General features: G+C 41.4%; 1 protein-coding gene and 1 long non-coding RNA gene across 2 annotated transcripts in view; one reads left to right on the top strand and one right to left on the bottom strand.

Moving 5' to 3' along the window:
- Positions 1 to 1015: 1015 nt before the first annotated feature.
- Positions 1016 to 1770, bottom strand: LOC310990015. Its single transcript, XR_014595564.1, has 3 exons — positions 1643 to 1770; positions 1494 to 1556; positions 1016 to 1221 (listed from the first exon to the last, which is right to left on the bottom strand). It is a non-coding gene; the product is annotated as an uncharacterized lncRNA (long non-coding RNA).
- A 16730-nt stretch (positions 1771 to 18500) lies between these two features.
- The window catches only part of LOC310989756 (NLR family CARD domain-containing protein 3-like), a gene marked incomplete at both ends in the record, with an annotated part of 47713 nt that continues 39039 nt past the window's right edge, over positions 18501 to 27174 (top strand). Inside the window, 2 exons of the mRNA XM_083976903.1 lie at positions 18501 to 18535; positions 18831 to 18985. Of these exons, the coding sequence (XP_083833029.1) occupies positions 18501 to 18535; positions 18831 to 18985 (190 nt within the window). The remainder of the gene's footprint in view (positions 18536 to 18830; positions 18986 to 27174) is intronic.

Genomic DNA, 27174 nt, shown 5'->3' with positions numbered 1-27174 from the left:
CATTATTCAGATGGAGTTTAGATCTTCATATTGAACTCCTACAGAGTGCAGCCAAACACCAGTGTCTAAAGAGAGAGGAGCAGCAGAGCTCCTCTGACAGCGCAGTCAGCTGCGGGTGAGTGTGAACTGGCTTTTTTTTTTTTTTTTTTTTTTAATAGCCGCACCGTCCGTAGCCTACATGTGAGGTACAACGTCCGTTTGTTGTCAGACCCCATATGGAAAAGATATAGATAAATCTTATAAAATTTCTATCTGCTTTGTCTGAAACTTGTAAGTAAAGTATACAACCGTGAAATCAGATATAAGATCCTTAGTAAATTTGAACAAAATTAAACTTGTATGATTTGGGTATTTATCAGAACAATATATGACAGTGATGTTGCATACAATATCCTTAGTAGGAAAATGTAATATCAAACCTATATAAGTTGGGCAATCATTAACTGTTGCAAATGTTATATAAAATACTTACAAATTTTACTTGTGTTGCCACAAATGTGAGACATTTACATAAACAACATGATTTGACAATGTGATTACAGGTGAATGCATGATTGACTAAAAGCAGCTGCTTTTAGTCAACTGATAATGACAATGGACTTTTTTTGTTGCTAATATTGTGTAACATTTTACAAGCAATTATATCCAATAATATTCATTCCATTCTTTTTGAAGATTTTTTTTATTTTTTATTTTGCACAAGATCAGCAGTTTACATTAGATTAGTACAGTACAGTACAGTACAGGAGTACTTGTTTGGACAAATATTTCATTTTTTTTCAATTTTTTTTGACTTCCTAAATACATAGTCAAAAGAGGTGCACGCAAAGACCACCATGAATTATAGATATAAATATACAGATATAGATACAACACGTACTGCTCGTACATTTGATCACAATTTTGTGATGTTATGACATCTAAACAACTACAGACCTCAGTAGAAACCAAGAAAATAAGTTATCATAGTACCAAAAAAAAGATAAGAGGGATATTAGTTTAAACATAGTTTTTTTTGTCTCATCATTTCTCCAGAAAATACTTGCTTGTTGGAACTGCACTAGTCCGAGCAGAATGCAATTTGAGCAGTTTCAGCAGGTCTTCCATTAATACACCTGTTGTGTTGTGTCTCAATGCAAAGGAGAGAATCGAGATGATGCTTTGCCCTTCTGTTAGTCCATGGGAGGAGTGGTCATCATGTACCTCTTGAGGGACATTGTCCTAAATGATAGAAAAAGAAGCACTGCAATGAAACGAATCATGTTTCATTTGTTTTAATCATAACCTTGTTTTGGCAGACTGCACTTAGCAAATAGACAGAAGCTACAACACATGAGAAAGAAAAAAGAAGCTGATTGATGGAAAGTGTACATGTCAATGAACTGCAGAATATGTTACAATTAGTCCAATTGCAAATTAATCTAATGTAAAAAAAAAAAAAAAAAAAAAACATGTAATCAACCTCACATGTGAATGCTTAAGTTTTGTCTCACCTGCACCGGTGTGAAAGATTCTGCTCTCTGTTCTTGTCTTTGGCTTCCATCTTCATTGTTTTCCTGAGAAAGACAGTAATTAACAACTCATTAAAGTGAAAGAGAGGGATAGCGGTGGAGCAGATTATATGACACTGTAGTTTTGTCACCTGTGGCACAGTGAGAGGTTCTGCTCTCTCCTCTTCTCTCTGGCCATCATCTTCATCAGTTTCCTAAGAATGACACAAAGAAAAAACAGAGATAATAATTGTAATTTGACTGTAAGAGTAAGCAACAGAGGTAGAATGGTCTAATATTGTAGTTTTGTCTCAACTGGGCGGCTGAAGAGAAGCCAGGCTCATGTGAAGACATCAGTGAACTGTACATCTCTCTCTACTACACTGTGATTTAGCAGTGTAGAGACTTGATGTGCAAAGAACAACATAAGATTAAAGGAACGACTGTAATTTATCGTCTGATCGCCTATATGCAGATTTTAAAATCCAGGAGAAAAAAGGTTAGGCTACATAAATTAATATGTAATCATACACATAACACCAACAACAACAGTAAAGTTGATGTTAATAACAATATTTTTCAAGATAAAAAAGAGTGCTAATGTCAGAATCAGATCTGAACCGAAACATTTGGTAACGTTACACACAACCTTGACTTGGGATTCAATTATTATAGTGCTGTGGGCAGCTCACTTTACATTAGCTGTTAAAACAAAGAGGGCAATAAATAAATTACACTTAACATGTTGCGTCGTGTGCTTCCCGCTGTCACTCAAAGCTCTGTTGATTTTCCTAGTGAAACAACGGACAGTAACGACAGTAACTAGTAACGATAACGTAACGTATCGTATAATATAACGTATAATTGTAACGTAAACATCACTTGTGAGCTGCAGGGAGCGCGCATACCTTTTTTCCATCTCGACAAAGTCCGTGTAGGAACGTTTCTCCGCAGCCAGTCTTTTTCTGTTGTGCCAGGTGTCACGACTTTTATTTTCGGCATGAGCAGTCTGTTTACCATGCTACTCAGGAAGTTAAACGGTTGTTTTTAGTGTTGAGAGCGTTGATTTGCTAGGAGTAGGTAAAATCAGAGCGATAGATATAACAGAGTGGCGACACTCCCATAGGACTCCGTTGTAAAAAATGGCGGGCCGACTTCCGGGTTATGGAGCCCTCAATAGTTCCAAACATTCCTCCCGCGGCGCTGGACCACGTCTGTTTCTATGGCTGCACAGCAAGAAACTACTGAGCTACGTTGATGAAATACCGACCAATTTTAAGTTATAAAGTGGTAATAATCGTTCCCAAGTACAGTAACCATGTTGACTTAACAAAATAAAAATTATTAGACTGATCGGTATAAAATAAATAAATAAAAAAAAGGGCACTTTTTAATACGAGGCAAAAAGGGCAGGGGCTCAAGCACCCTTTGGGCCCTATGTGTGCACGTGTCTGTTTTGAACGTTGTTTCAAACTGTGTGGGTTTGATTGAACATCTTTGATGCTTAAATGTATATATTCCCACTTAATATATTGCTTTACTCCTCTTCTTATGCCATTTTTACTGTAGGGCAGGCTAATCTTCACTTTAGAGTGACAAATAAATCCTTGAAGCAAGAAGATTTTGCCTTTTGTTTGAAAACTGACATTGATGTACATACAGTAATTCAGTAACAGTTGTAAATATACCTTTGTACGGTTTATTTTTTAATATTTACCGTCCAAAAGCAAGCTCAGTGCTGTCTGTCCCATAGCAGAACATGACAGCGGCAGCCTCGTTTGGAACTATTGGGAGCTACATGAACCACGTGACCGCGCTGGCGGCGACATCAAAGGCTGTCGCCACTCTGTTATATCTATCGCTCTGGGTAAAATATCAGAATACGCCAATCAAAGGCAGCGTAGGGCGGGTCATCATGCCCATCATGCCCAATGCCCATCATGCCTGGCAGCGATCGCGAGACCTTGGCAACACGGGGCCGGGGTAGTTCATTTTGAATGCACGGGCGGTGGCGGCGGCAGCGGCGGCGGTAGGCCTCGGTTCGGCTGACGGTTGCAACGGTTGCTGCTCTCTGCATATCGTCGCCTATTTCGGATGCAATGGAGACAACTGAACCTCCCGTTAGTGGTAAGTAAAATAACGTATTTGAAGGAGTTCGCTTACATCAGTTTTTCGGTTTATGTAGCATTGCTAAAATTGATAGTTAGCTTGATGCTAAAGGGCAACACACATTTAAAAAAGTGAGAAATGTGGTTATTCTCTCTCTTCTTTTTTTTTTTTTAACAGATAACAGTTAGCCTGTAAAAAAAATAAATACAAATAAATAAATAAAATAAAATAAATAAGAAGAAATATTATTTGGCTGAGAAATAATAGATTTTAATTTTTTTTTAATTTTTTTTTCACTTTAGAACACAAGGACAGGAAATTTGCAGTGGTGCAGTGGAGTGAAGGGGAAGATTCTGGGAAGCTCAGTGAAGTAAAGACTGACAATATACGCGGGTATGATGATTCCAAGATGGACCAACATGGGGATCCCATTTCCACCTACTCAGCCTTCATCGAATGGCGCCATGGGAAGAAACAGCGTGGAGGGTGGCCCCACTACCGGGCCACTGTTATTTTTGTCAGTGGTAAGTTGCTATGGTTCAAAGTGAAGATTCTACATAACTTGAAAATAGGTGACTAAAGTTAGACAAAAAATTTTACCTGTCTGAATTTGTGTGCTTACTTTCCTTGCCAGGTGGGCAAATGCTTTCCAACAAATGCTTTGCAGGATACATAATGATTAATTACAGTATTATTGGTGGGGAAGTCATGTCAAATGAGAGATCAGAAATGATGAGCCCTATTTAAATAAGCCAACTTTTGATTTAAAATGTTACGCATATTATTTACAACAGTTTTGTCACCATTTTATCATGTGTAAATTACTGCTCTACAAAATGCTAATATCTACACAACTTCCCTCCTCTCTAAGTGAATGCCTGAACATCACTATAATACAGCAATCTCATGATGTTAACGTCTATAGCAGTGGTTCCTACTTAAGTACCCCTAACCTAACACAAATTGGAACACAAACCCCTGTCTGATAGATTTTTTTTTATAGCTGTTTAGTACAGCCCACTGAACCACAGCTCTCTACACAACACATACTATGATACTGACATTGTCATAACATAACATGGTGATACAAAAACTGCTCTTGAGTATTAAACAGTTTGTTATTAAATCTGTTTGTTTTGTATTCTTTCTTCTTTTGTTCTCTAGCTACTCGTTATGAGGCAACCCGTAAACTTAATGCACTACTGAAGGAAAATGAACCTGCAGAGCTGACCAAGAGGATACTAGTCCGCCCTCAAAAATATCAGGATGATTCAGATGTCTCGGATCCAGATGAGACAGCCATTGCAAGTCAAGGTGATATCTATTTGCTTTTAACTATTTTGAGGTTACCATATTTTTTCGGTTGTATCATGTAAATATAATGATATTTTTCTCTCTCCCTCTCTCTGTATACCCAGAAGTCAAAGGCTCTCACAAGGAAAGACCCTGCAGAGGAATTCCTTGCAATGTACAGCGATTCACCACCTTCAGTCATTCATCGTGGTAAAAATCTGACAAAGACAGTGGCTGAATTAAAGCGGGAGATCCAAGATCTGAAAGAAGAAAATGCTACTTTGAGGGAGTTGGTTGTCCAAGGTATCACTTCTTATCACTTATTTAACAGTTAGACAACCAAAACACTCTAGCCATACTTTATATTGTACTAAAGAATGATGTACCGTTTTTGTTTGTCATCTTCTGTGTATAGATGTGCCTGAACTCCTAAAGACCATGAAGAATGTCATTGGTTTGGCTGAAACTCCTAAGAGATCCAGTTTGGAGCTGACCACACCACCACTGCCCCCCCAAGATTCTCCACCGTCCAGGCCCGGTTCATCATCTGCAGATTCACTGCTGTCCCTCCCCAGATCTTCAGCATCCAGCTCCACATCAGAGACTGTTACAAGGGGCTGCCAGTCGTCCAAGGTAATTGATTTTTAAAGAATAAATAAATCCAGTGCATAAATTGAATCTACAGTACTGCCTCTCAGATGTACATGTATGGGAGATCTTATTTTTGTTTTAATATGTTAAGTCTCTAGGGGTGAGAACATTATTTTTAAACCTTAAATACTCACAATGTCTCCTTGTTTAGACAGGTGGAGATCCATCCTGGGACTGGAGTCATGGTAGAGAAACTGGCGTGGGCCTATGCAGTTAATGCAAATTCGGCTACAGTATTTGTAAGGCATCTGCTCACAGCAGTCTTCCCAATGGAGATACTGCTGGTGAGCAATCTTCGAGGGGGGAAACGAGGCAGAGGAGATGCTCGTCTACCTCTGGACAAAACTAAACTGGATGCCATCTACAGTAAGTTTTCAACCTTTTATGGTTTGCTTTTTTTAACCGATTTCATACACCATACCAGCATTCTACAGTGTGAGACTTTAGTGTCAGTTGTGTTAAATTCTATGAGACACACAGAGAGCATACAATATATACCCAACATTTCTACATTGTATAAGTGGTAATGAAACAATGCCTTTGCCAAATGGAAGAACCTAATTCATAGAATACTGTCTGATCTTCCCTTGCTTATATACTGTATTATATACACAGGTGTAATATTGGTCTACTCATGACATGCTATTGTAGGCTACCTTGTTCTCTCCTCTTTCAAGTGCCTCTTTTTTGTCCAACAGCAAATAAACAAATGAATACATTTAGGAAAATAAGTATATTTTAGTCTGAAGTATAATCTTGCCTTTGATAGAGGCATCTCTTCATCAAAGGTTATACATTTCCTTTAAGTTAACTTCTCTATGCATCTCCAATACAGTGCAATAAAGATAGCATCATTAGACATTATATTATGTATAATATGTAATTATGTGGTTTTTTTGGGGGGATTACTTTCAGATTAATAATTGTACTGTCATTCTTTTCCATTTTCCCCTATTGTGTTCATAGGTGCAACGCTTGAGAGGTGGCCTGGGACCCAGCCCTCCAGCATTGGCAGCACAATCAATGCCAAGATCACAGAGCTCCGTGCCAAAAGTAAAATTGTTTCTGTCACAACAACCCCTTAAAACACTGTCTACCACACCACAAACATGATCCACCTGGTAGTAACTGTTACTGTTACAGTGTCACATTTGTAGCCAGGTTTTTACCTGTTAGAGGGAAATTTTTATCCCTCCCTCGTTTTGCCCATGTTGATGTAATATCAGTTCACTGCAAATAAAGTCCATCAAATTAAAAGTTTGCCTAACAGCCATTTTTTCAGCATTACAGATATTGAAATATTGCATTTATAGACTGCAGTTATTATGTAGCTGGGATGGTAGAAAGTAGTATTGCAGTAGTAAAGAGAAAAAATAAGTTTTGTCACTTTCATATGTGAGTTATGATAGAAATGTATATGAAGTTGTATTAAATCATTCATAAAAAAGTATGTAATTTTTATAATCATATTGCAAATTTCATAGACTGAAATTTAAAAATTCTTATACAAAAAACATAAAGAAAACATAGTTTACTATGGCATTACAATGCCATAACATACAAAAAATCTATATGTAATGGTATATATTCCTATATGTTTTTATACAGATTTTTATTATATGCCATTTAATAAACTTATATAAAACATATAAAGACAGCATAATTCACCTGCAAAAAATATAAACTTTTCATACAGAAAACGTACATATAGTGGTATTTATTCATATATGTAAAGTATATGTCTTTAAACAGACATAGTAAAAAAACTGCAAAAATTATATGAAACGTGTATGGAAAATATACGTTGACATGTGCTTTCCTTATCTTCAACATATATAGTTTTCATATGATTGTTATATAATTCTTTTTATTATCTTGTATGAAAAGAATGCAAAAGTGGCCACTTTCAGGAGTAAATCATATATTATACATGAAACATACAATACATGAAACATAAACTGAAGCCGATGGATTTTTTTATAAGTTTCTTCTATTTCTTTTCCGTATGGGACCTTCCTTCACGGGGACTAGCTGCTGCATAACTGGCACATATCAGGCTACTGTAGGCTAAATCCTCCTGTTTATTTATGCTTTTGCTGCGAAATATGACTGAAGGCCAGTATGGAAGTCTGGACGTGTCGACACGCCCCCATGAGTTGACGGAGCTAATTAAAAAAATAAAAACAACCAGTTCTTCTCTCAGAAACATGCGGTTCCAGAAAGGTTTTGCTGCACATAAAGATGTGAACTATAGGTACCATACAGATCTTATGACCTATAATTAACAGCCTAAATCATTTTCCATGTTGTTCATCTGGGTTTTCTGAATTCAACAAAGAAAAAAAAAAGAGAAAGGGCCAGTGCAGAGGGGCTGAGCAGCCATAATTCTTTCTTGAATCAGAATACAGTTTCCTTTAAAGGAAAGCCTTCATTGTGTGTTTTCTTCGTATTGCATTGCAATATCCTGTTCAAAGTGATCATATAATAAACAACCAATCAATACTGTATGCTAATAGATAAAGCAGTGATAATAACCTACAGTAAATGCTTTGAATCTCTTAGATATAGCTGTGCAGTATCCTTAGCAGCAGATGATAGAAGGGTCATTACAACCAGAAGAGACAGGAGACTTTTATTTTTTAGAGACTTGAGACTTGACTTGGACTTGCAAAAAAAGACTTGTGAACATCTCTGATTGGAGGCATAGTAATAGGACCCTCAACCGTCACATAAACAAAAACAGTAAATTAGGAAACCTATCCTCAAGTACACAGAGTGTGTGTATATCTAAACAGAGTATGATGTTCTCACCGTACAGCAGTGTCACAAACACCAGAAACATCTTCATCTTCTCTAAAAACCACAGTCCCGTTAAAGCCGCTTCTTCCTGGACTGAGTGACGATCAGAACCAGACTGAACCACATATCTGCAACAAACGTTTACTTTCGATTTCAACACAAAGTGAAGACAGACCAACTCCCACAGAGTGTCAGGTGACAGAGAGGGTTGCCAGGTGTTGTGCCGAGAAGTGCCTGCATGCCGGTCACGGAAATGTGCACAAATGCAGAAATACCTGATCACTGAAATGGTGGCTAAGGCAAAGTACGGCTTGAAAACAGTTTAACCTGTGATCATAATTATATCGGAGGTTCATTTGTTATGAATGTTTTAATACATTTGAAAGATTATGAGAGAACAACATTCTTGATACACTCAATTTGAACATTTCCCATTTCTTCTGGCTAAAAAGCCAGGGGATGCATTATTCGGCAGGACCAAAATCAGCTCTATAAATATAATAATTTGTTAACACCAACTTACAATTCAGTAACTTCATTGTTACACAGTTAAATGTTCCCAAATGACTCCACACATCAATGGTCTCCTCTTGGTTGTAGGACAACACTTGCTTTTGCATAATTGAGGGGAATTTATTTTGGGATATATATTAAATAATTTCACTATTATACAGTGTAGTGACCCCAAAATAATTTTCTTTCCCCCAAACTGACACTTCACTGTATCGTAGTGGACTTGTTGAATATATTTCTCCTTAAAGATTTCTCCAAAATCAATCAAAAGCACATTTTTCCAGACAAAGTGGTCATCCATGAGGAGACCATTGGTGTTGATCTGAATTTTTAGTGATCTATCCAGCTGGTTTTGTGAAATTCAGGTTTATAGCTCCTCGTAGCTCGCAGTCTACCTTAGCCTACTACTTTCTGAAAGAGGCATCATGACATTCTAGAATGCGCTTCAACTTCTGTGAAGAGAAGAGTTTTCTCAAGTGAAGAGCTTTTTTCATTGAAGTGGAGAAAATCTGGGGTGTATCACACTATTCCGGCTGAGTTGAGGAGGCGTTTTCGTGGTTGCCGTGGTGCAGGTTTAAAGGCAAGGAAGTGGAGATACAAGCCCATTCTGCCGTCTGTCATCATGGGGAATGTCAACTCTCTGACCAACAAGAGTGATGAGCTGGAGATATTGGTGAAGACTCAGAAAGTTTAGCTCTCAAGGACCTGGCAGAGGAGGCAGAGCAAGGCAGCTTTTGGCTCTGGCTCCGGAGAAGAGACAGAGCATGGGGAAAGCAAGGAGCAAAGGACCCCCAAGTTGGTTCGGTATGCGGTCAGGCCTACACCTGGCTCAGGGAAATGGACAGCCCTGCCATGCATAGTCCCTTGGGGTTCATTCCACATCCACAAATACAATAAAACAAGGACAGAGCGTGGGGAAGGATTCGCAAGCCAGCTGCAGGGAGTGGCAGGGAGACGTCCCTGACACTGCCCCACCACCCTGAGATGTTCCGGGATTAAAGGGGCGAAACATCTGTGAGGGGTGGCTCCCGGCTGACGACCCTGCAGCAGGCCCACTGGCACCGTCGGAGGTGCGATAGGCAGCAATGCCCTGCAGGTTGCGTTTACCTGTATTTACACCGTGAATGTTCCAGGTAAATGTTGGCACAGATCAGTCAAAAGGGGGCGCTGTACTCCGGCTGAACAACAACGTGCCTGTCTGCTTCAGTAACAAACATGCTTCTCATGGATCTTTGACTGTTGGTAATCTGTAATGAGTTTCTCAGCTGTACCTGTTCATTGTGCGACCATGGGATTCAGTTATTTGTAAATAAAGTATATATACTGTATATACACTGAGGGGTCTGCTCCATGTGTCATGAAATCAAAAAAGGGAATCAAGAAGTGTTGGTGAAGATTTTTTTTTATTGATTTTGACATATAGAAAATCAGTTCTTATCATTTATCTCCATATTCCTTGTGTTATTCAAGCCAAAAGAGATTCTTCTGTCTCTTTAAGAAAGGTGAAGTGTATGCACAGACACACCCTGAGAGTCACGTGATTTACAGAATCCCCAAGAAAACTCTTAACAGGGAAAAAAACAGGAAAAACTGTTTACAAATTGCAATATGGAAAAACATGGAAATGGAATTGAAGTCTTTACTCAGATCAGAGCAGGAGAACAAGGTGAGTTCTGTCCTAATGATCCTGTTGGCTGTGTGTGGACTGTGGAGAAGATAAGGATCTGTTGGTTGTATGAGGTGCAGTTTTGAGTTAAACCGTGTACTGTGTGTGTGTGTGTGTGTGTGTGTGTGTGTGTGTGTGTGTGTGTGTGTGTGTGTGTGTGTGTGTGTGTGTGTGTGTGTGTGTGTGTGTGTGTGTGTGTTTGTTACTTCCTCTTCTGTCAGATCTGGATCTACTTCCTGTATTTATGCACTAACCGTCAGTGTTACTGGTTTCACTCTCAGACCGAGTGAAGTACAGAAGATGAGTGATTGTGCAGAGGAGGGGGGGAACACGGGAGAGACTCCAGGATCTGAAGACAGTAAACCATCCAAATATGACCCGTCCTCCAGTCATGAGCCTCTGGCTACAAGGTAAGAGACCTGCTACTAACATGCAGCATTTTGTTTCTGTGCTGATGGTCGACAGTTCAGAGAAGGAAATTATAGCAAGACAAAGAATATCATGAATGCTGCAGGTGCTTTCGTCTTAAATCCACTATGTCTCCTCGCTATGAAGCATTTATCAGTTTCAGAGCTCCTCTAAGGTTCATCAGGGCCGACATGCAGGAAGAAAGCCGATCTGAAAAACTACATACAGTAGATCAACATGTAGATAGATACATGTTCCTCACTTCTGGGAAATAGAAACTATGATTGAGCAACATTCAAAACTAGAATCTCTAGGGTTGCCGGTGGGGGGGGGGGGTAGGATACAAGGAAGTATACAAGACGTTTTCTCCTGGGCTTACAACAGAGCAGAGTGACTGACAGACCCGTGTTTCAGACCAAACACTCTAGGAAAGTGATAGCGGTCGGAAGATAGAACTATTTAAGACTTATATTAACACAAATATTCTGCTTACTTCTGCTTTAAGTACAGTAGGCCTATTGAAAAATGGGTTGTAGCGACTGTGAATGTGGCAAGGTGAAGAGGGCCCGGGCGGGCTTCGAACCCCAGACTCCCGGGTAACAGTTATGCGCGCTAACCACTTGGCCAAAGGGACATCTCCTTGGCCAAGTAGCCAGGGCGCATGATCAATTGGAGGCAGAGATGGGGACTCGAGTTTGCGACTCGAACTCGAGTCGCACTTAAGTCGCACCCACAGAGACTTCAGACTTGACTTGGACTCGTGTTTTGAGACTCGTGAACAATCATTATTTTTTTGGCTCGTGCCTCCCTCCTGACAGGACGACCGACGATCTTTTTTTAATTAATTTTTTGCCGTTAACACACCACTAGCGGAGCAGCGCCACATGACCGGTAACATTATTCAGATGGAGTTTAGATCTTCATATTGAACTCCTACAGAGTGCAGCCAAACACCAGTGTCTAAAGAGAAAGGAACAGCAGAGCTCCTCTGACAGCGCAGTCAGCTGCGGGTGAGTGTGAACTGGCTTCTTCTTTTTTTTTTTTTTTAATAGCGGCACCGTCCGTAGCCTACATGTGAGGTACAACGTCCGTTTGTTGTCAGACCTTCCTTCACGGGGACTAGCTGCTGCATAACTGGCACATATCAGGCTACTGTAGGCTAAATCCTCCTGTTTATTTATGTTTTTGCTGCGAAATATGACTGAAGGCCCGTATGGAAGTCTGGACGTGTCGACACGCCCCCATGAGTTGACGGAGCTAATTAAAAAAATAATAACAACCAGTTCTTCTCTCAGAAACATGCGGTTCCAGAAAGGTTTTGCTGCACATAAAGACGTGAGCTATACAATCCTGAGTGTGTGTGTGTGTGTGTGTGTGTGTGTGTGTGTGTTTGTTACTTCCTCTTCTGTCAGATCTGGATCTACTTCCTGTATTTATGCACTAACCGTCAGTGTTACTGGTTTCACTCTCAGACCGAGTGAAGTACAGAAGATGAGTGATTGTGCAGAGGAGGGGGGGAACACAGGAGAGACTCCAGGATCTGAAGACAGTAAACCATCCAAATATGACCCGTCCTCCAGTCATGAGCCTCTGGCTACAAGGTAAGAGACCTGCTACTAACATGCAGCATTTTGTTTCTGTGCTGATGGTCGACAGTTCAGAGAAGGAAATTATAGCAAGACAAAGAATATCATGAATGCTGCAGTTTGGTGCTTTCGTCTTAAATCCACTATGTCTCCTCGCTATGAAGCATTTATCAGTTTCAGAGCTCCTCTAAGGTTCATCAGGGCCGACATGCAGGAAGAAAGCCGATCTGAAAAACTACATACAGTAGATCAACATGTAGATAGATACATGTTCCTCACTTCTGGGAAATAGAAACTATGATTGAGCAACATTCAAAACTAGAATCTCTAGGGTTGCCGGTGGGGGGGGGGGGGGGGGGGGGTTATAAATGCAACATCATTTTTATTATTATTATTTTATTGTAGCTGCATAAAACAGTTAATGTTTTTTTTGTTTGTTTTGTTTTTACTACAGTACATTACATTTTTACAAGATATATAATTATCATCATATTATTATAGCTGTACATAATACAGTTAAGGCTTTTGTTTGTTTTTTACTGCACTACTGTTAGAGTAGACCATAAATATGATGAACTTTTGGTAGCCTACAGTCACAGTTTGAAGAGCAGTGAACTACATGTGATTAAACATCTTGCAGCAGGCCTTCCACTTCCCCATGAACTGTCCTCCTGACAGGTTCAGCTTCTCCAGCTATGCTTTCAGATTACCTTCTCCTCTGTCACTGCTAGCCTATCTATCAACCAGATTTGGGTCAAATTAAATAAATATAATTATTAATACATGGTACTGTATATCAGCCTCCTGAGATACAGTTGTGCTCAAAAGTTTACATACCCTGGAAGATTTTGTAACTGTGTACCATTCATTAAGGAAAACATCAGTGATCAGATTTCTCTTATTGTTAATGGGACTCAAATTAAACTGTTGAGACATCCAGAAATGACACAATCATTTTCACTGCACTGAGTCATTAATAAAAATCGCCTGACATGGATTTTCAAAAATACGGGACAAAGTGCGTCCCCTATCAGTTCAATACGGGACACGTGTTTTAGTTTCCAAATACGGGACAATTCCGTATTTCAAGGGACGGTTGGCAACCCTACCGCCTCCTCCGTCTCAGAATCTGAATTGTTGTGTAAAGCCTTTGACCTTAAAGTGGAAGTGAAACAGCCAGCCAACTAAACACAATTCATTAAACTGATTTCCAGTATACTTAAAGTAGGCACGTGGCTCAGGCAGTAGAGTGGGTCGGCAAATAACCAGAGGGTCGGCAGTTCAAATCCCGCTCTCTCCCAGTCTCTGTCGTAGTGTCCTTGGGCAAGACACCTTACCCACCTTGCCTCGCGTGAATGTGTGGTGGTGGTCAGAGGGGCCGTTTGGCACATTGACAGCCACACTTCCATCAGTCTGCCCCAGGGCAGCTGTGGGTGCAGACTAGGGATGCAACGGTTCTCGGTAAAATACCGAACCGTTCGGTATACGGCCTGCACGGTGCAATACGCTCTTGGACCGCGGTATTTCAGATTCAGCTTCCATCAGCTCTTACTGCTTTACAGGCAGCTGTGCCGTGTATGTGTGTGCCTGGCCGTTTAACCCTTTAACAGTTTCTGTATCCTGGGGGATACAGACATTTGGCAGGCTGTGGGGGGGAGGGGCATTAAGTATCTGGACTTAATATCATGAGAAAGTCTTAAGGGGGGATGGGTCAAGTACCCAGGTCATGTGACTTTATGGCAGCATTCAAAACTAAATTGATACTTTTATGTCAAACTCCAAAATGTCCACCTACGTGGACAGAGACACTGGACATAAGTAAAGTGTTTTGGTTTTTCTTGTTAATTACATTCTGGGGGGATTTGTTTTTGAAATGATTTTTCTTTAAGGATAATTTTATGTATTCTTGTTGAAAAATAATGAATACCATTAACACAACTTTGATAAACAGGCATTGAATGTCTGTATCCTGGGGGATACGTTGTCCAGATAGGGGTATGTAAACAGACATAATCACTCTCAGATATACTTATGTTTGGAAGCCTAAACTCTACAGATAATCAATAATATAAAGGTGTTAAAGGTTGAATATGGAATATTACTAGAATACCACCATCTATTGATCAATACAGGCAACAAATAATTAGAAAAGGGAGCGAACGACAGTAAAAGAGGGAGGATGTTCAGGTCATGATTAGAGTAGTATAGTGAATTCTTATGTAAAAGATCCAGTGATAGATACAGCATCTGTCTGCAACAAAACATGATGTGTTGTGGAGCGGTGTTTAGCTCAGTGTGGAGGCTATAGTCCTAATTGCAGGCGATCCCGGTTTGAATCCCGCGCCAAGTGGTCCTATCCTCCACACATACAGAGCCACAGAGAGTGGCTAATTAATTGCTTATAATATGTTTTAAAAGTTCATAAATGAAATATTTGATAAATTGGTAAATGGCAAATTTATACCCTAAACGGGCAATGTATCTTGGGAGATACAAACTCTAAAATGAAAAATAAAGGTCATATTTTGAAAAAAATCATAAAATTGTGTAATTCTATCCTAGAAACATTAGAAAATAACATTTTTTTATTTATCCAAAATGTTTATATATGCTTGCCCATTAGGCGAAAGCCCGCGGAAAGATGTCCAATCACTGTTGAGCCTCCACACACTCACAGTGACTCCCCCCCTATCACACTGAAAGTGCAGCTCACACACAGAAGAGGGGGGGAAAAAAAAGAGAAAACAAACAGGCGGCAGCATAAGCGGTCGCTGATCGTGATCGCGGGGGAAATTAATTAGTTATTAGCGCGATTTAGCACATATAGCTTTTATTAGAGTTCCAGCAGGACCGCGCGCGATAGAAAGACGATGTCCAGCAGGAGGAGTTGACTGACAGGGATGAGAGGTAGTCAAAGGCTGTTTAAAAAAACACAATAGACTAACTCCTTCTTTCCCAGTAAGAGACTGTGGCTGCCAGCATAGTCAGGGTTCCTACAGCTTAAGCCAAGTTAAATTGAAGACTTTTTAAGGATCCGTAAGAACCCTGATAGTGACGGTCTTCCATGACGGCAATATAGCGCGATCTCTGTTTGAAAGTGGTTCACCTACTGAAAGACTAAAGGAGTGTGCAGAGGGAGGAGGGGCTGTTCACAGACAGATTGTGTGTTTGTGTGTGTGTGTGTGTGTGTGTGTGTGTGTGAGAGAGAGAGAGAGATAGAGGAGAGCTCTACAAGGAGTAGCCTAATATTAGAAATAATATATTAAATTTTAAACAATATGTTGGGAGAAAAAAAAAGTTCTCTGCACAAAACACATACCGAAACCGTACAGAGAACCGTGGCCAAAAACCGAGGTACGTATTGTACCGTGGGCTACCTGTACCGTTGCACCCCTAGTGCAGACACAGCTCACCACCACCGGTGTGAATGTTGTATGAATGAATAATGGTTACTGTCCGCGCTTTGGGTTTCGGGTAACAAAAGAGCGCTATATAAAGCGCTATATAAATGTAATCCATTATTATTAAAGGAGCATTAACGCAAATCCAAATTCTTAATTCGGCCACTAAATGGAGCCAGGCGGAGCATATCAAATATAAACAAGTGGGCAGCTGTCAGAGAGAGAGCAGCCTCGTTTGGTGATAAGAAGAAAGAACAAGCCAGTGGAAGCGGCAGCTCTACATCGCGCACAACCACAACAACGGCAAAAACAGCAACTGCAACTTCCTCCTACAAATGTATGATGGTCGGTGTGACGTGCAGAGCGCAGTGGGACGACGACTCAGTCCATGAGTTTCATGTCTCAGACCGGATCATGCAGCTGCAGACACACACACACTCTCTGTGTGATCACGTCTGGAGAGAAGCAGCCTCTCGCGGTTAATGTGCTGTTAAAATCATTTTTGCGTTAAGGCGTTAATAACGCTGAGAGCAGCTGACAGCTGAAAAAAGACACAGGGACGTGGAGACAAAGTGTCCTACGGAGCGATTCAGTGACTGTAAGCAGCCTAACACTGCTACATTACAATTTACTGGGCTATTGCATTTTTCCGATTCGGATGTTGGATCTTTCCCAGTTCCGAGTGCAATCGAACGCAGCAAGCACCGGGCCGGCTTGTATCATAACAAAGACGAATTCTGCATTTGGACACTACACTGTTGGCTATTTTTTTTGTAAATTTAGTTATGGCTCCCCCGACCTTTTGCATATTTTAGCTTATTTTATGCTATTACTGCTGTATTTGCGATAATGCTCCTTTAAACATGGCATGCAAACATTAAGGAGAAAATTTAAGTTTAGTCGATGCAGCCCATAACACCACGTCCGAACATGCAGCGGTCTGTGTACAGTACAGATGGAAGACAACAAAGTAGAACCGGCCGATCAGACATGGCTGCTGCTGCGGCTAAAAACCTTTTTTCCTTTTTTCTTTCACACAATGCAAGTGGATGAAACATGCTGACCGCGTGGAACGAGATGTAACCGGGGATAATATAGATGGATTAATAAACAGCAACCAACCCAGTGATGTCACAGACTGTTGAACAACAAGATGGCCGTACCCTAGCTAAAAAATGCTAAGTTACGCCGGGTTCACACCGGACGCCGAAGCGCCGCGAAGCGGAGCGGCCGCGGAAATCGCGCGCAAGCCGCGTCCCTCCAGTTCACACCAGACGCTGATTTCTCCGCGGTGGTCGCGAGCGCCTCTGCTCCTCAGCTGTTGTTTACTCACATTCAGAGCTGTGTTTTTTACATCATGGATAAGTAAATAACCTCATATAATTATAACACCATGTGCTGTGGGTCACACAACTCCCTGTACTTCTCCACTTCCAAGATTAATTTCACGTCCTCCTTCACTTTACAACAACTCGTCTCTGCCTCTCTCTCTCTCTCTCCCTGTTTGTTTGTGTGTTTTGACCCCCCCCTCCTCCCCACTCCCCTCCTCCCTCCTGCAGCCAGCCCACCGTGTCTCCCTATCCTGTGTGTGTGTTTTCATCTCTCTTGCTCTCTGTTGAGAGTCTGACAAATATAAATACGGTCGCATTTGTCAATCGCTGTATTTTATTTTGAAAAGTGTTTTATTTTGAAAATTGACCGGATTCTCTCGTTGTTTCATGTGTGACTTCCTGCCAAGATTGACGCGATTGCTCGCGGCTCGCGCACAAAATAGAACAGACGCCGAAACGATAAATGCACGGCGCGAGCAATCGCGGCGCGTCGCCTCTGGTCTGAACTACAGAACCTGTTAACTTGGGCGCCGAAGGGAAGCGGTCTCCGTTCCGCGGCTATTCGCGGCGCTTCGGCGTCCGGTGTGAACCCGGCGTTAAACTTCAGTTTTCTTCTAAATGTTTTTGACAATTTTTAAGTACACTATAAATCCATGTTATCAATTTTGTTAAATTGTCATATCAATTCATCCTAATTTAATCTGAAAAATCTGTCTGAGTGAACTTCTTCAAGTTTGGCACAACAGTTCACCTGGACTCAAGAACAAAGATTTTTTCAGTAAAGATCAAAGTCCAGACAAAGTAAACATGAGAAGATGTCTCACAAATAGGGTTCTAAATTAACTTTTTAGATCACCAGCCAATGTGGCTAGCAACTTTCTAATTTGCTCCTTTCTCTTTAGCCTGGTGTTTGGCTGCACTCTGTATGAAAGCCAAGGAGTTCCATTTGAAGATCTAACCTCCATCTGAACACCGCGGCCATGCGCCGCTGCTCCGCTGTAGTGGTGTGTTAACAAAAAACAAACAAAAAAAAAGATTGTCGGTCGTCCTGTCAGGAGGGAGGCACGAGCCAAAAAAAATAATGATTGTTCACGAGTCCCAAAACACGAGTCTGAGTCGAGTCTGAAGTCTTTTGGGCACAAGTCCAAGTCAAGTCTGAAGTCTCTGTGTGTGCGACTTAAGTGCGACTCGAGTTAGAGTCGCAAACTCGAGTCCCCATCTCTGCTGAGAACAGTAGAGCGGCTCTGACCGTCATGATTGCCTCATGCATCACTGGCCAAACTGGCTGGTAAGTCTTTATTAACACCCGCCAAAATGATTTTTAACCCACATTTGGCGGGTGTTAATTTAGAACCCTGCTCACAAACTATGAATATTCTCTGAGACTCTGGATTAACAGGGGTCAGATCATCTGGAACTAGTCTGAGAGGAGGAGGAAACGACCTAGAGGAGGGGACTCTAGTTTAAACAGAAATGTGTCCATGTCTTCACAGTGAGAGGAAGAGGAGTGGTGTCTCTGTGGACGAGCAGCCGTCCTGTTGTGGTCTCTGTCAGGACGTCCTGAAGGATCCTGTCTCCACCAGCTGTGGACACTGGTTCCGCAGACAATGCTTCACCTCAGACTGGGACCAGTCTGGTTCTTCAGGAGAAGCCTCCTGTCCCCAGTGTGGAAAAAGACCCAGAGCCAGAGGCGACCTGCAGACAGCCAATCAGAGCAGCTCTGTGATGGACTTGGCAGGTAAGTGTGTGTAACTGTGTTGTCTTACTAGTTCAATAACACAAACTCACACAAACATGAAAATGTAGGTCTATCAGTAAACAAATGAAACCAACAGGTGTTTGTTAAATTATAAAATATATTGATGAACAATCACAGCACTAACTAGAAAATTTCCTCTCGGGAAATTTTGAATGGGCCACGGCTACTGCCGATTTTGCCATCTCTGTGAACATGGGAATCAAACCCACGATCTTAAGGTCAAGACAGAGCTGATCAGACAGACACATGATCATCTTTCTATAAGCACTGATATGGAGGAGCTGTAATCACATTAGGTTAACTGTGTGTGTGTGTGTGTGTGTGTGTGTGTGTGTGTGTGTGTGTGTGTGTGTGTGTGTGTGTGTGTGTGTGTGTGTGTGTGTGTGTGTGTGTGTGTGTGTGTGTGTTTATCTTGTGTAATAGGGCCAGGACTCAATTAAAACAATTAATCTAATTAATTAGAGGCTTTGTAATTAATTAATCACAATTAATTGCATTTTAATGGCATATAAATATTTGACCTGAGAACAGTGAGAAGCATTTTTTTCACATGGATTTTAGTATACCATTGAATGACTGAATAGCTTAAGCAACAAAACATTGTTGTTTTTTTCAAGGTGGTACTTAACCAAGACCAACATGCAAATTATCGATTAATTCATTAATCGATATTTGATACAGATTTAAATGGTCTTTCCTGCCAATACACTATGATGATTACTGTAGTATTTAACTAGGCTACATAAATCACAGTAGCATAAACTGATTTGTTGAATAGACCAGGTGATGGGCTGACTGGTCCTGTCTAACTTCTGTGTACTGGGTGCCATTGTGCAGGGTGTTAAGGCAGCCTTCCTCCACTGCAGTCCCTATGGTCCTGGACCCTCTGGCTGGTGGGGTGGGCTGCTTTCAGCTGGGGGGCACTCTATCAGCTGCTCCCACGAGAGGCATTTGACGCATTTGACACCAACCAGGTTTAACTTTAAAACCAGATTAAATCATGGTTTAAGTTTAAATTCTGTTGCACGTTAACTGTGTTTTAATCACATGAAGGTGTGTGTGTGTTTGTGTGTGTGTGTGTGTGTGTGTGTGTGTGTGTGTGTGTGTGTGTGTGTGTGTGTGTGTGTGTGTGTGTGTGTGTGTGTGTGTGTGTGTGTGTGTGTGTGACTGACTTGACACATAGTTAGTTAGTAGCTGCATCCTGTGTCAGTCTGATTTAGCTGTGTCGGTGTTTATAAACATTTAAACGAGCGCCAGGTGGATTGTTTATGAAGTTAACGAGCCCCCGCAGGCTGAGACAGACAGAAACGTGGAGAAAAAGAGCCATTTTCTGCCTCTGCACCGGTCTCACATTTAGGCTTAGCATTACAAAACGGTAACTCCTATCAGAACAAAACACAGATCAACGTTGCTCTAAGGACTTACTGAAAATGTTGGTACGATTTGGTGTTTCTACAGTAAATATTTTGGCGACGCTGGCAGTTTTAAAACATCAGGCCGTTCTGCTTCTCTCCCTGTGCTGTTTTTACCCATGAGCCAAACATTTTTAAAAACCAGAGTGTCTCTGATGTTCTCAGTTCTAATCCTAGAACTTGAGAAATTAAAAAATAAAGATCAACTATGAGTGATGACATTCACTGTTTCCTGAGGTGGGAGAAAGTCCCTATGTTGCAAGTCCAAGTAGAGTCTCAAGTCTTTGCTCTCAAGTCCCAAGTCAAGTCCAAGTCCTAAGATCTTTGTTTCGAGTCCCAACCAAGTCCTAAGATTTTTGTTTCGAGTCCCAAACAAATCGATTATAATTAATGATCATGACCACACCTCAATTGTTAAGTTGTTTATATTTTATTGTTAATGTTCTGCCACTTATTCATCTGTTTATTAGGGCCACGAGCCATCGCACCGGGCACTGATCCCTACAGCTATGAAATAGCTGCAGGGACCAGTGCCCAGGCACTACTGTTATTGTGTGTATTTTTTTTCCTTCTTATTCCTCTTCCGTACCAAATTTCGATTCACTACTAGTCGAGTTGCAGGACAGATTATATATCAAAATGTGCGTCTTGATCGGGATCGGTATGCTATTACTTTTCTGAACAGTTTACGAATTTTTCGCGACGTAAGTTTAAATTTGTAAATTGTAAATTTTACATTGAAGTCAATGGGACGGACGAAAAAAAAAGAGCGAAAAAGAACAATCACTGGAGTTTAACAAACGTCTACTGCTTAGGCATACTTTCACCTAGATACTTGATTTGAACTTTAAACAGTAGACACAAGTCTTGTATATTGGCGTATTACTCCACGTTTTGATAGGTCATATAGTTTTTGATCAATCCCTGATCAATGACCATGATCATTTTTGGAGAAATTATGAGATTATAATGGTTGTGTCGTGTCAGAGTGGGTGACATCATCGGTTAGAGTGGGAGAAAGCCCAGAAAAACTCTCCACACTCGGCCCAGCCACAATTTACACTCTACACACATAATTTTTTCAGAAAAGAGAGAAGCAGAACGGACCGATGTTTTAAAAATACCAGCGTCTCCAAAATATTTACTGTAGAAACACCAAATCGTACCAAAATTTTCAGGAAGTCCTTACAGCACCGTTGATCTGTGTTTTGTTCTGATAGGAGTTACCGTTTTTGTCACCGTAAGCCTTTTGCGAGACCAGTGCAGAGGCAAAAAATCACTCTTTTTCTCCACGTTTCTGTCTGTCTCAGCCTGGGGGGGCCCCTATCGCCGTGGTAACCTCTGATCCTCAGGCCAGAGCTCGTTAACTTCATAAACAATCCACCTGGCGCTCGTTTAAATGTTTATAAACACAGACACAGCTAAATCAGACTGACACAGGATGCAGCTCATAACATGTGTCAAGTCAGTCACACACACACACACACACACACACACACACACACACACACACACACACACACACACACACACACACACACACACACACACACACACACACACACACACACACACACACACACACAGGTATGGGTGGTTTACAGGGCCACTGTCCCCATACCAGCCCAGTGGTGGTTTATGAGGACCCTGCTTTCCCGTTGTCCTAGAGAGGTGGCTAAAAGATCAAACTGGTCTAAAAAAAATTAAAAAAAATCCTGTCTACTTAGAATTAAAATACTGTGTAAGAATCCAGAGAAACGAAAATCTAACATTTTGGTGGATTGAGAGGACGGGGCAGGAGGAGGCGTTTCCTAGCACAATGGTGATTTATGAGGACCACCCTTGTTTATTAGGACATAACCCATACACACACACAATCAGGACAAAACCCTTGTTTGTGAGGACCACACTGGTTTAACTGGACATTACCCATACACACACACACAATCAGGAAAAAACATTGTTTGTGAGGACCACGCTGGTTTAACTGGACATTACCCATTCACACACATACACACACAAAATCAAGATAAAAACATTGTTTGTGAGGACCACACTGGTTTAACTGGACATTACCCATCCACACACATACACACACAAAATCAAGAAAAATACATTGTTTGTGAGGACCACACTGGTTTAACTGGACATCAGCCACACACACACTTAAGCAATATTACCCGAGAGGGTTATATTGCGAAATACAACCATTACCAACAAAATAGAATGTATCATCAAAATATATTCATTTTGATGGACAATTTGCTCTCAAATTTGAATGTTTTTTGCGAGTGCACTGACCGTTTCCAGGGAAATACATGGGGTACAACTAATACAGGAAGAAGCAAGAAGCGATAAATCTTAAGGAGATGCACGACTACAGCAGCCGACTGAGAAGGGGAGACATTGAAAAAGACTTTGGTCGAAATGTCTGTGCTTGCCTGTCCTGCAATAAAGAATCGCCAAAGGGATATAGAGAGTGTGCTGGCTTTTTCTCCCCTTCTCAGTCCGACTAATACCTGAAACACAATCAGTTACGTCAGTAGACTCCTATGTGTAATGGAACATAGTTCACCTCTACAGCAAATAATCCGACCCTTAGTAACGACCTACAGTGGGTACTAGTTTCATTTGGACGATTTCACGCGAGATTCACGCGAGAGTCACGGGAGACTCACGCGGATTTTTTGTGGAGGAGTAATTGTGTTTTCACCAGAAGCTGCAATGTGCCCAAACAACCGCCAGGTGGCATCTGTGAGCAGCAGGACGCCTCTATAAGACAGCAGCACGGAGCAGTGAGGATATCCTGAAATAACATCCCCTCGATATCCTGAAATAACATCCCCTCGATAGAAATATGCTACAAAGTTGATAGGTTTCATCCATGTTTTGACAGAAAACACAAACAGCCAGTGATAATGAGACCGGTGACACCGTCAGCCAGCCGGCCTGTACTGCGAAGGAGATCAACTCAGCTTCATGCTCTGTGCGAGTTCACATCGAAGGAGGTGTGTGTGTGTTTTATTGAAAGCGAGGCTGGGTGTGTGTATGAAAATCGCCTTGGACCATGGAACGCATCTTATTTCCAAGTACAGTATAAGGAAATAAAAGTAGCGAAGCTCCGGACAGAGTTGCGGTGATTGTATCCACTTTATGATAGGCATTATGAAAACACATATATATTCCAGATCAAATCCGTTGGATTATCAAGGTGATTATCCATACGAGAGGTAGGCTGCCGGTTCTCACGGCCCGGACTTCTGCCAATGGTTTTTTTTTTTTTGGAGGGTGTGTGTCAGCAGCGCCGGATTCATTTTAGAGGTGGGGGGGTCATGGAGTTTGGGTTGTTACGGGGCACAGATTTACATACTCACTGTCAGTGCAATAGTCATATTGTAGCGTGCGTAATAACAGCATAATACGTAATCCCCCCCCATGCCAGCGTTTCCCAGACCATCATGCCTACCGTAACTTCTCAAAAAAAAAAAAAGCTGTGCTGGTCTGGCTGCATGTTTGAGCAAATAAAATGTTGTGAATACACCTCTTAAAGCCCGTTTGAGCAGTTTCTATAAACTGCTAGGTTCTCAACGACCCGACCCGGTCCAATCCAGGTGTTGAAGCCTGGACCTGATGCAGCCGGACTCACGAGCAGTCTCTCGGCTGGACCACGGCAAAAAAAAAAAAAAAAAGATAAATAAAAGAACCCCGTGGTCCGACCTGACCCAATTTTTAATCAGAATTTTAATAATAGAAACACCATTTGTGAATTTGAGATCTCTAAAATATTAGTAATATTACTTTTACCATGCATTTAGATTTTCTGTAGGTAAATTAATCATCATGGATCAAGCAGAAAATCAGTCTTTGTAAAAGCCGAAGTAACAGTTTATGAGCACTCAGGTCTGTGGCGCATCAGTCTGCAGCGGCTACTTTTCACCTCTTATTCTTGTCATTCATGTTTTAATAATAGGAACAATGCTTAAGGTCAACGCCTGCTGACGTTTGGACTTTATGTAGCTAAATAACTTTGTCTCAGTCCGTGACTGTGCTCGCTTCATGTAGACCACACAGACCACTCGTCCAGCTGTGGTCACATGAGTTATTAGGCTACAATGTTTCCATTTTGTTGTTTTCGCGCGTCTCTTCTTTTTCTCACAAGTTATGGTTTTTACTGGCAAAACGAGCCAGTTAGAAATGAATAAAGGAAAAGAAAAAATAATATCCAGGAGACTTTTGTCCCGTCCTCAGGACGTGAGTGAGGGAGGATCAGCTGGTAGAGATGTCTGTCACTGTCAGCTGCACATCTGTCAGCAGGTCCGCTTGACCGCTCCACACTTCACAAACTTTAGGAATAAGCTAGATGTTGATTCTGTAAACAGACAGTGACATGCTGGAAATAAGCAGACACCATAGGCCTACTCGCCCTCGTTAATATTGATTATTGAATTACGTAACGTCATAAATCTCTCGCCGCTGTAGTCCGGTTCATCACCTGTCTGTGGGTGTGTAGGCTACGTCATCTCCAGGTGAAACAACTGTAACAACTGTAAAACAACTGGAATTGATAATAACTAAAGGCATATCACCAAAGCTGAAAGGCTATTAACACGTCCTAATCAGGTTAATTCATTTTTTCCTCGCATTTTTCAAAGTAAACTTCCCTTGCTCACCGGCAGAGCAGAAGTTGCACTTTATGAGATGGTGCACTTGGTCCACAGTGTTTGTTGATGAAGCCTGAGAAGGTGACGAAGGTGAAGGTGACACTGATCGGACAATAATAAGCGGAGGGAGGACGACGGAAGCTGCAGAAGCTCCGCTCAGCTGTGCATTCACGTGGGCACCATATGGCCGGAGAGACTTGAATTGAGACTATTTACTGGGCTGCACTACAGGCAGAGCATTATTTGATTTAAAATGAAAGATTATTCTATGTTTTACTGGTTTATTTCATTTGATGTGGGTGGGACCGGGGGAATTATTGAAACCGGGATAGCTTGTTGCAACTTTAGAAAATATAAGGGGAAATTACAAACATGGACCAAAACGGCTCAGTACGCACAAAAATCCAAAAGAAACGAAAAAGAACTAAACATCATGAAGTGGTCTCAATCTGTGTTTTATTTTATTTTATTAGGCTACATGAAACACAACGAAATTTCTTCTCTTTTTCCCATCGGCTTCTGTGTACATTTTTGTCCTCCGGCTTATGAAACTTATGAACTGAGAAGTGTGAGGAACCGGTTTTTCTGTTCAAAGCAAACAGCTGTGTGAAGTAGCCTACTGTGGGGAGCAGGACTTTTGTCTGACAATGTACTTGAGTGAAGTATCCACAAACACACCCATTGGTCAGAGATAAAGAGGATGCTAATGTGTTACAGTGTCCAGCTGTCGTCACAGCAATTATTACAAGCACATGATGCAGGTGCTAATGTGTCGCTAATGTGTTATAGACGGTTATAGACCATTGTGTCCAGCTGTGGTCACAGCAATTATTACAAGCACACAGTCTATTCGGTCAGAGATAATGGAGGTGCTAATATGTCTATTAAGCTCATTACTTTCAATAGAGCGAACATGGTTCGTTTGGAGCATTTGTTTTAAAAAAAGTAGTATTTTCTTCTTCTGGTTTTCATCTATTGATATTAGGTAGGCCTTCTGTTATGATGTCAGATGTTATGCTACATTTTAACACAAATATTTCTGATTTTAAAAAGAAATTAATATTATTCAATCTAGTTTTAGAGGCTGCATTTTTTTGATGAATAATGAATGATTTTGATGAAGTTATTACGTTACATCACGTTAATAAGATGTGTGGTATTGTTTCAGACTTCCCAAAAATATATATCTGTAGCCTTACTTTCTTCAAAACGTTTTATTTAAAAAAAAAAAAAAAATCATGTCACAGTACAGTAGACTACTGTATGCTATTTACAGCAAAATGAGTCCCTTGGATGACTTTCTCGGGGTGCGGAGACACTCATTGATCTTGTCAATGCAGTCTTTCAGTTCATGTATTTCCACCCCAGGAAATCTTTTCTTCAGGCTGTCCACCACAAAGTTCTTTACATTCTGTGGCAGTTCCTGCTTGCCCCTTGAACCATCCCAATTTGTGGTTTTACTCCAGGCTTTATAGTTGTCCTCAGAGATGATCCTTCTGAAGAGCAGGCATCCATATCGGCCCACTTGGCCGTAGCTCTGTTGGTGGAGTCGGGCATGTTCCTCTGGTGCGACCATACGCAAGCTCACGTCTGGGTGCTGGCGGCAAATCTGGACGCTGTCGTCCATGGTGGTCAAGGAAAGAGCCAACGGAGACATCTGTGCCTGTGAGGATTCTGGAGTAGAGGCGAATCTGGGGATTGGTCTCACAGGCGTAGCGAAGACCTGGGTTCTCTGTTCAAGAGCAGCTTGCAGTTGTCCAAACCCTGCTCTCACCTCTTCCACAATGGCTCCCTCTCTCTGGCACTCAGAGTGATTGGTTTCCTTGAGGCTGTTGTTTTCCTGTCTGAGGCTTTCGTTCTGCGCTCTCATGGCTTCCAGGTCAGCTTTCAGACTTGCAATCGCGGCGTCTTTATCCGCAAGCAGTGGCGCTACTCTCTGTTTCTCTGCGGCAAGCTCCGCCGTCCTCTGGGCCAGAAGGTTTTCCAAGTGCACCACCCTGGTTTTATCGCCACCCCGCTCGTCATTGCACTTAAGCACCTTTGTAACAGCTGCCTGTAATTTGAAATAGAGATAAGTCATGAGTCATGAGTCAGA

The sequence above is a fragment of the Trachurus trachurus genome (genome assembly GCF_905171665.1).
Source record: "Trachurus trachurus genome assembly, chromosome: 8".
NCBI lineage: Eukaryota > Metazoa > Chordata > Actinopteri > Carangiformes > Carangidae > Trachurus > Trachurus trachurus.
Note: the sequence above shows the minus strand (reverse complement) of the source record. Positions and strands in the feature narration are given on the sequence as shown.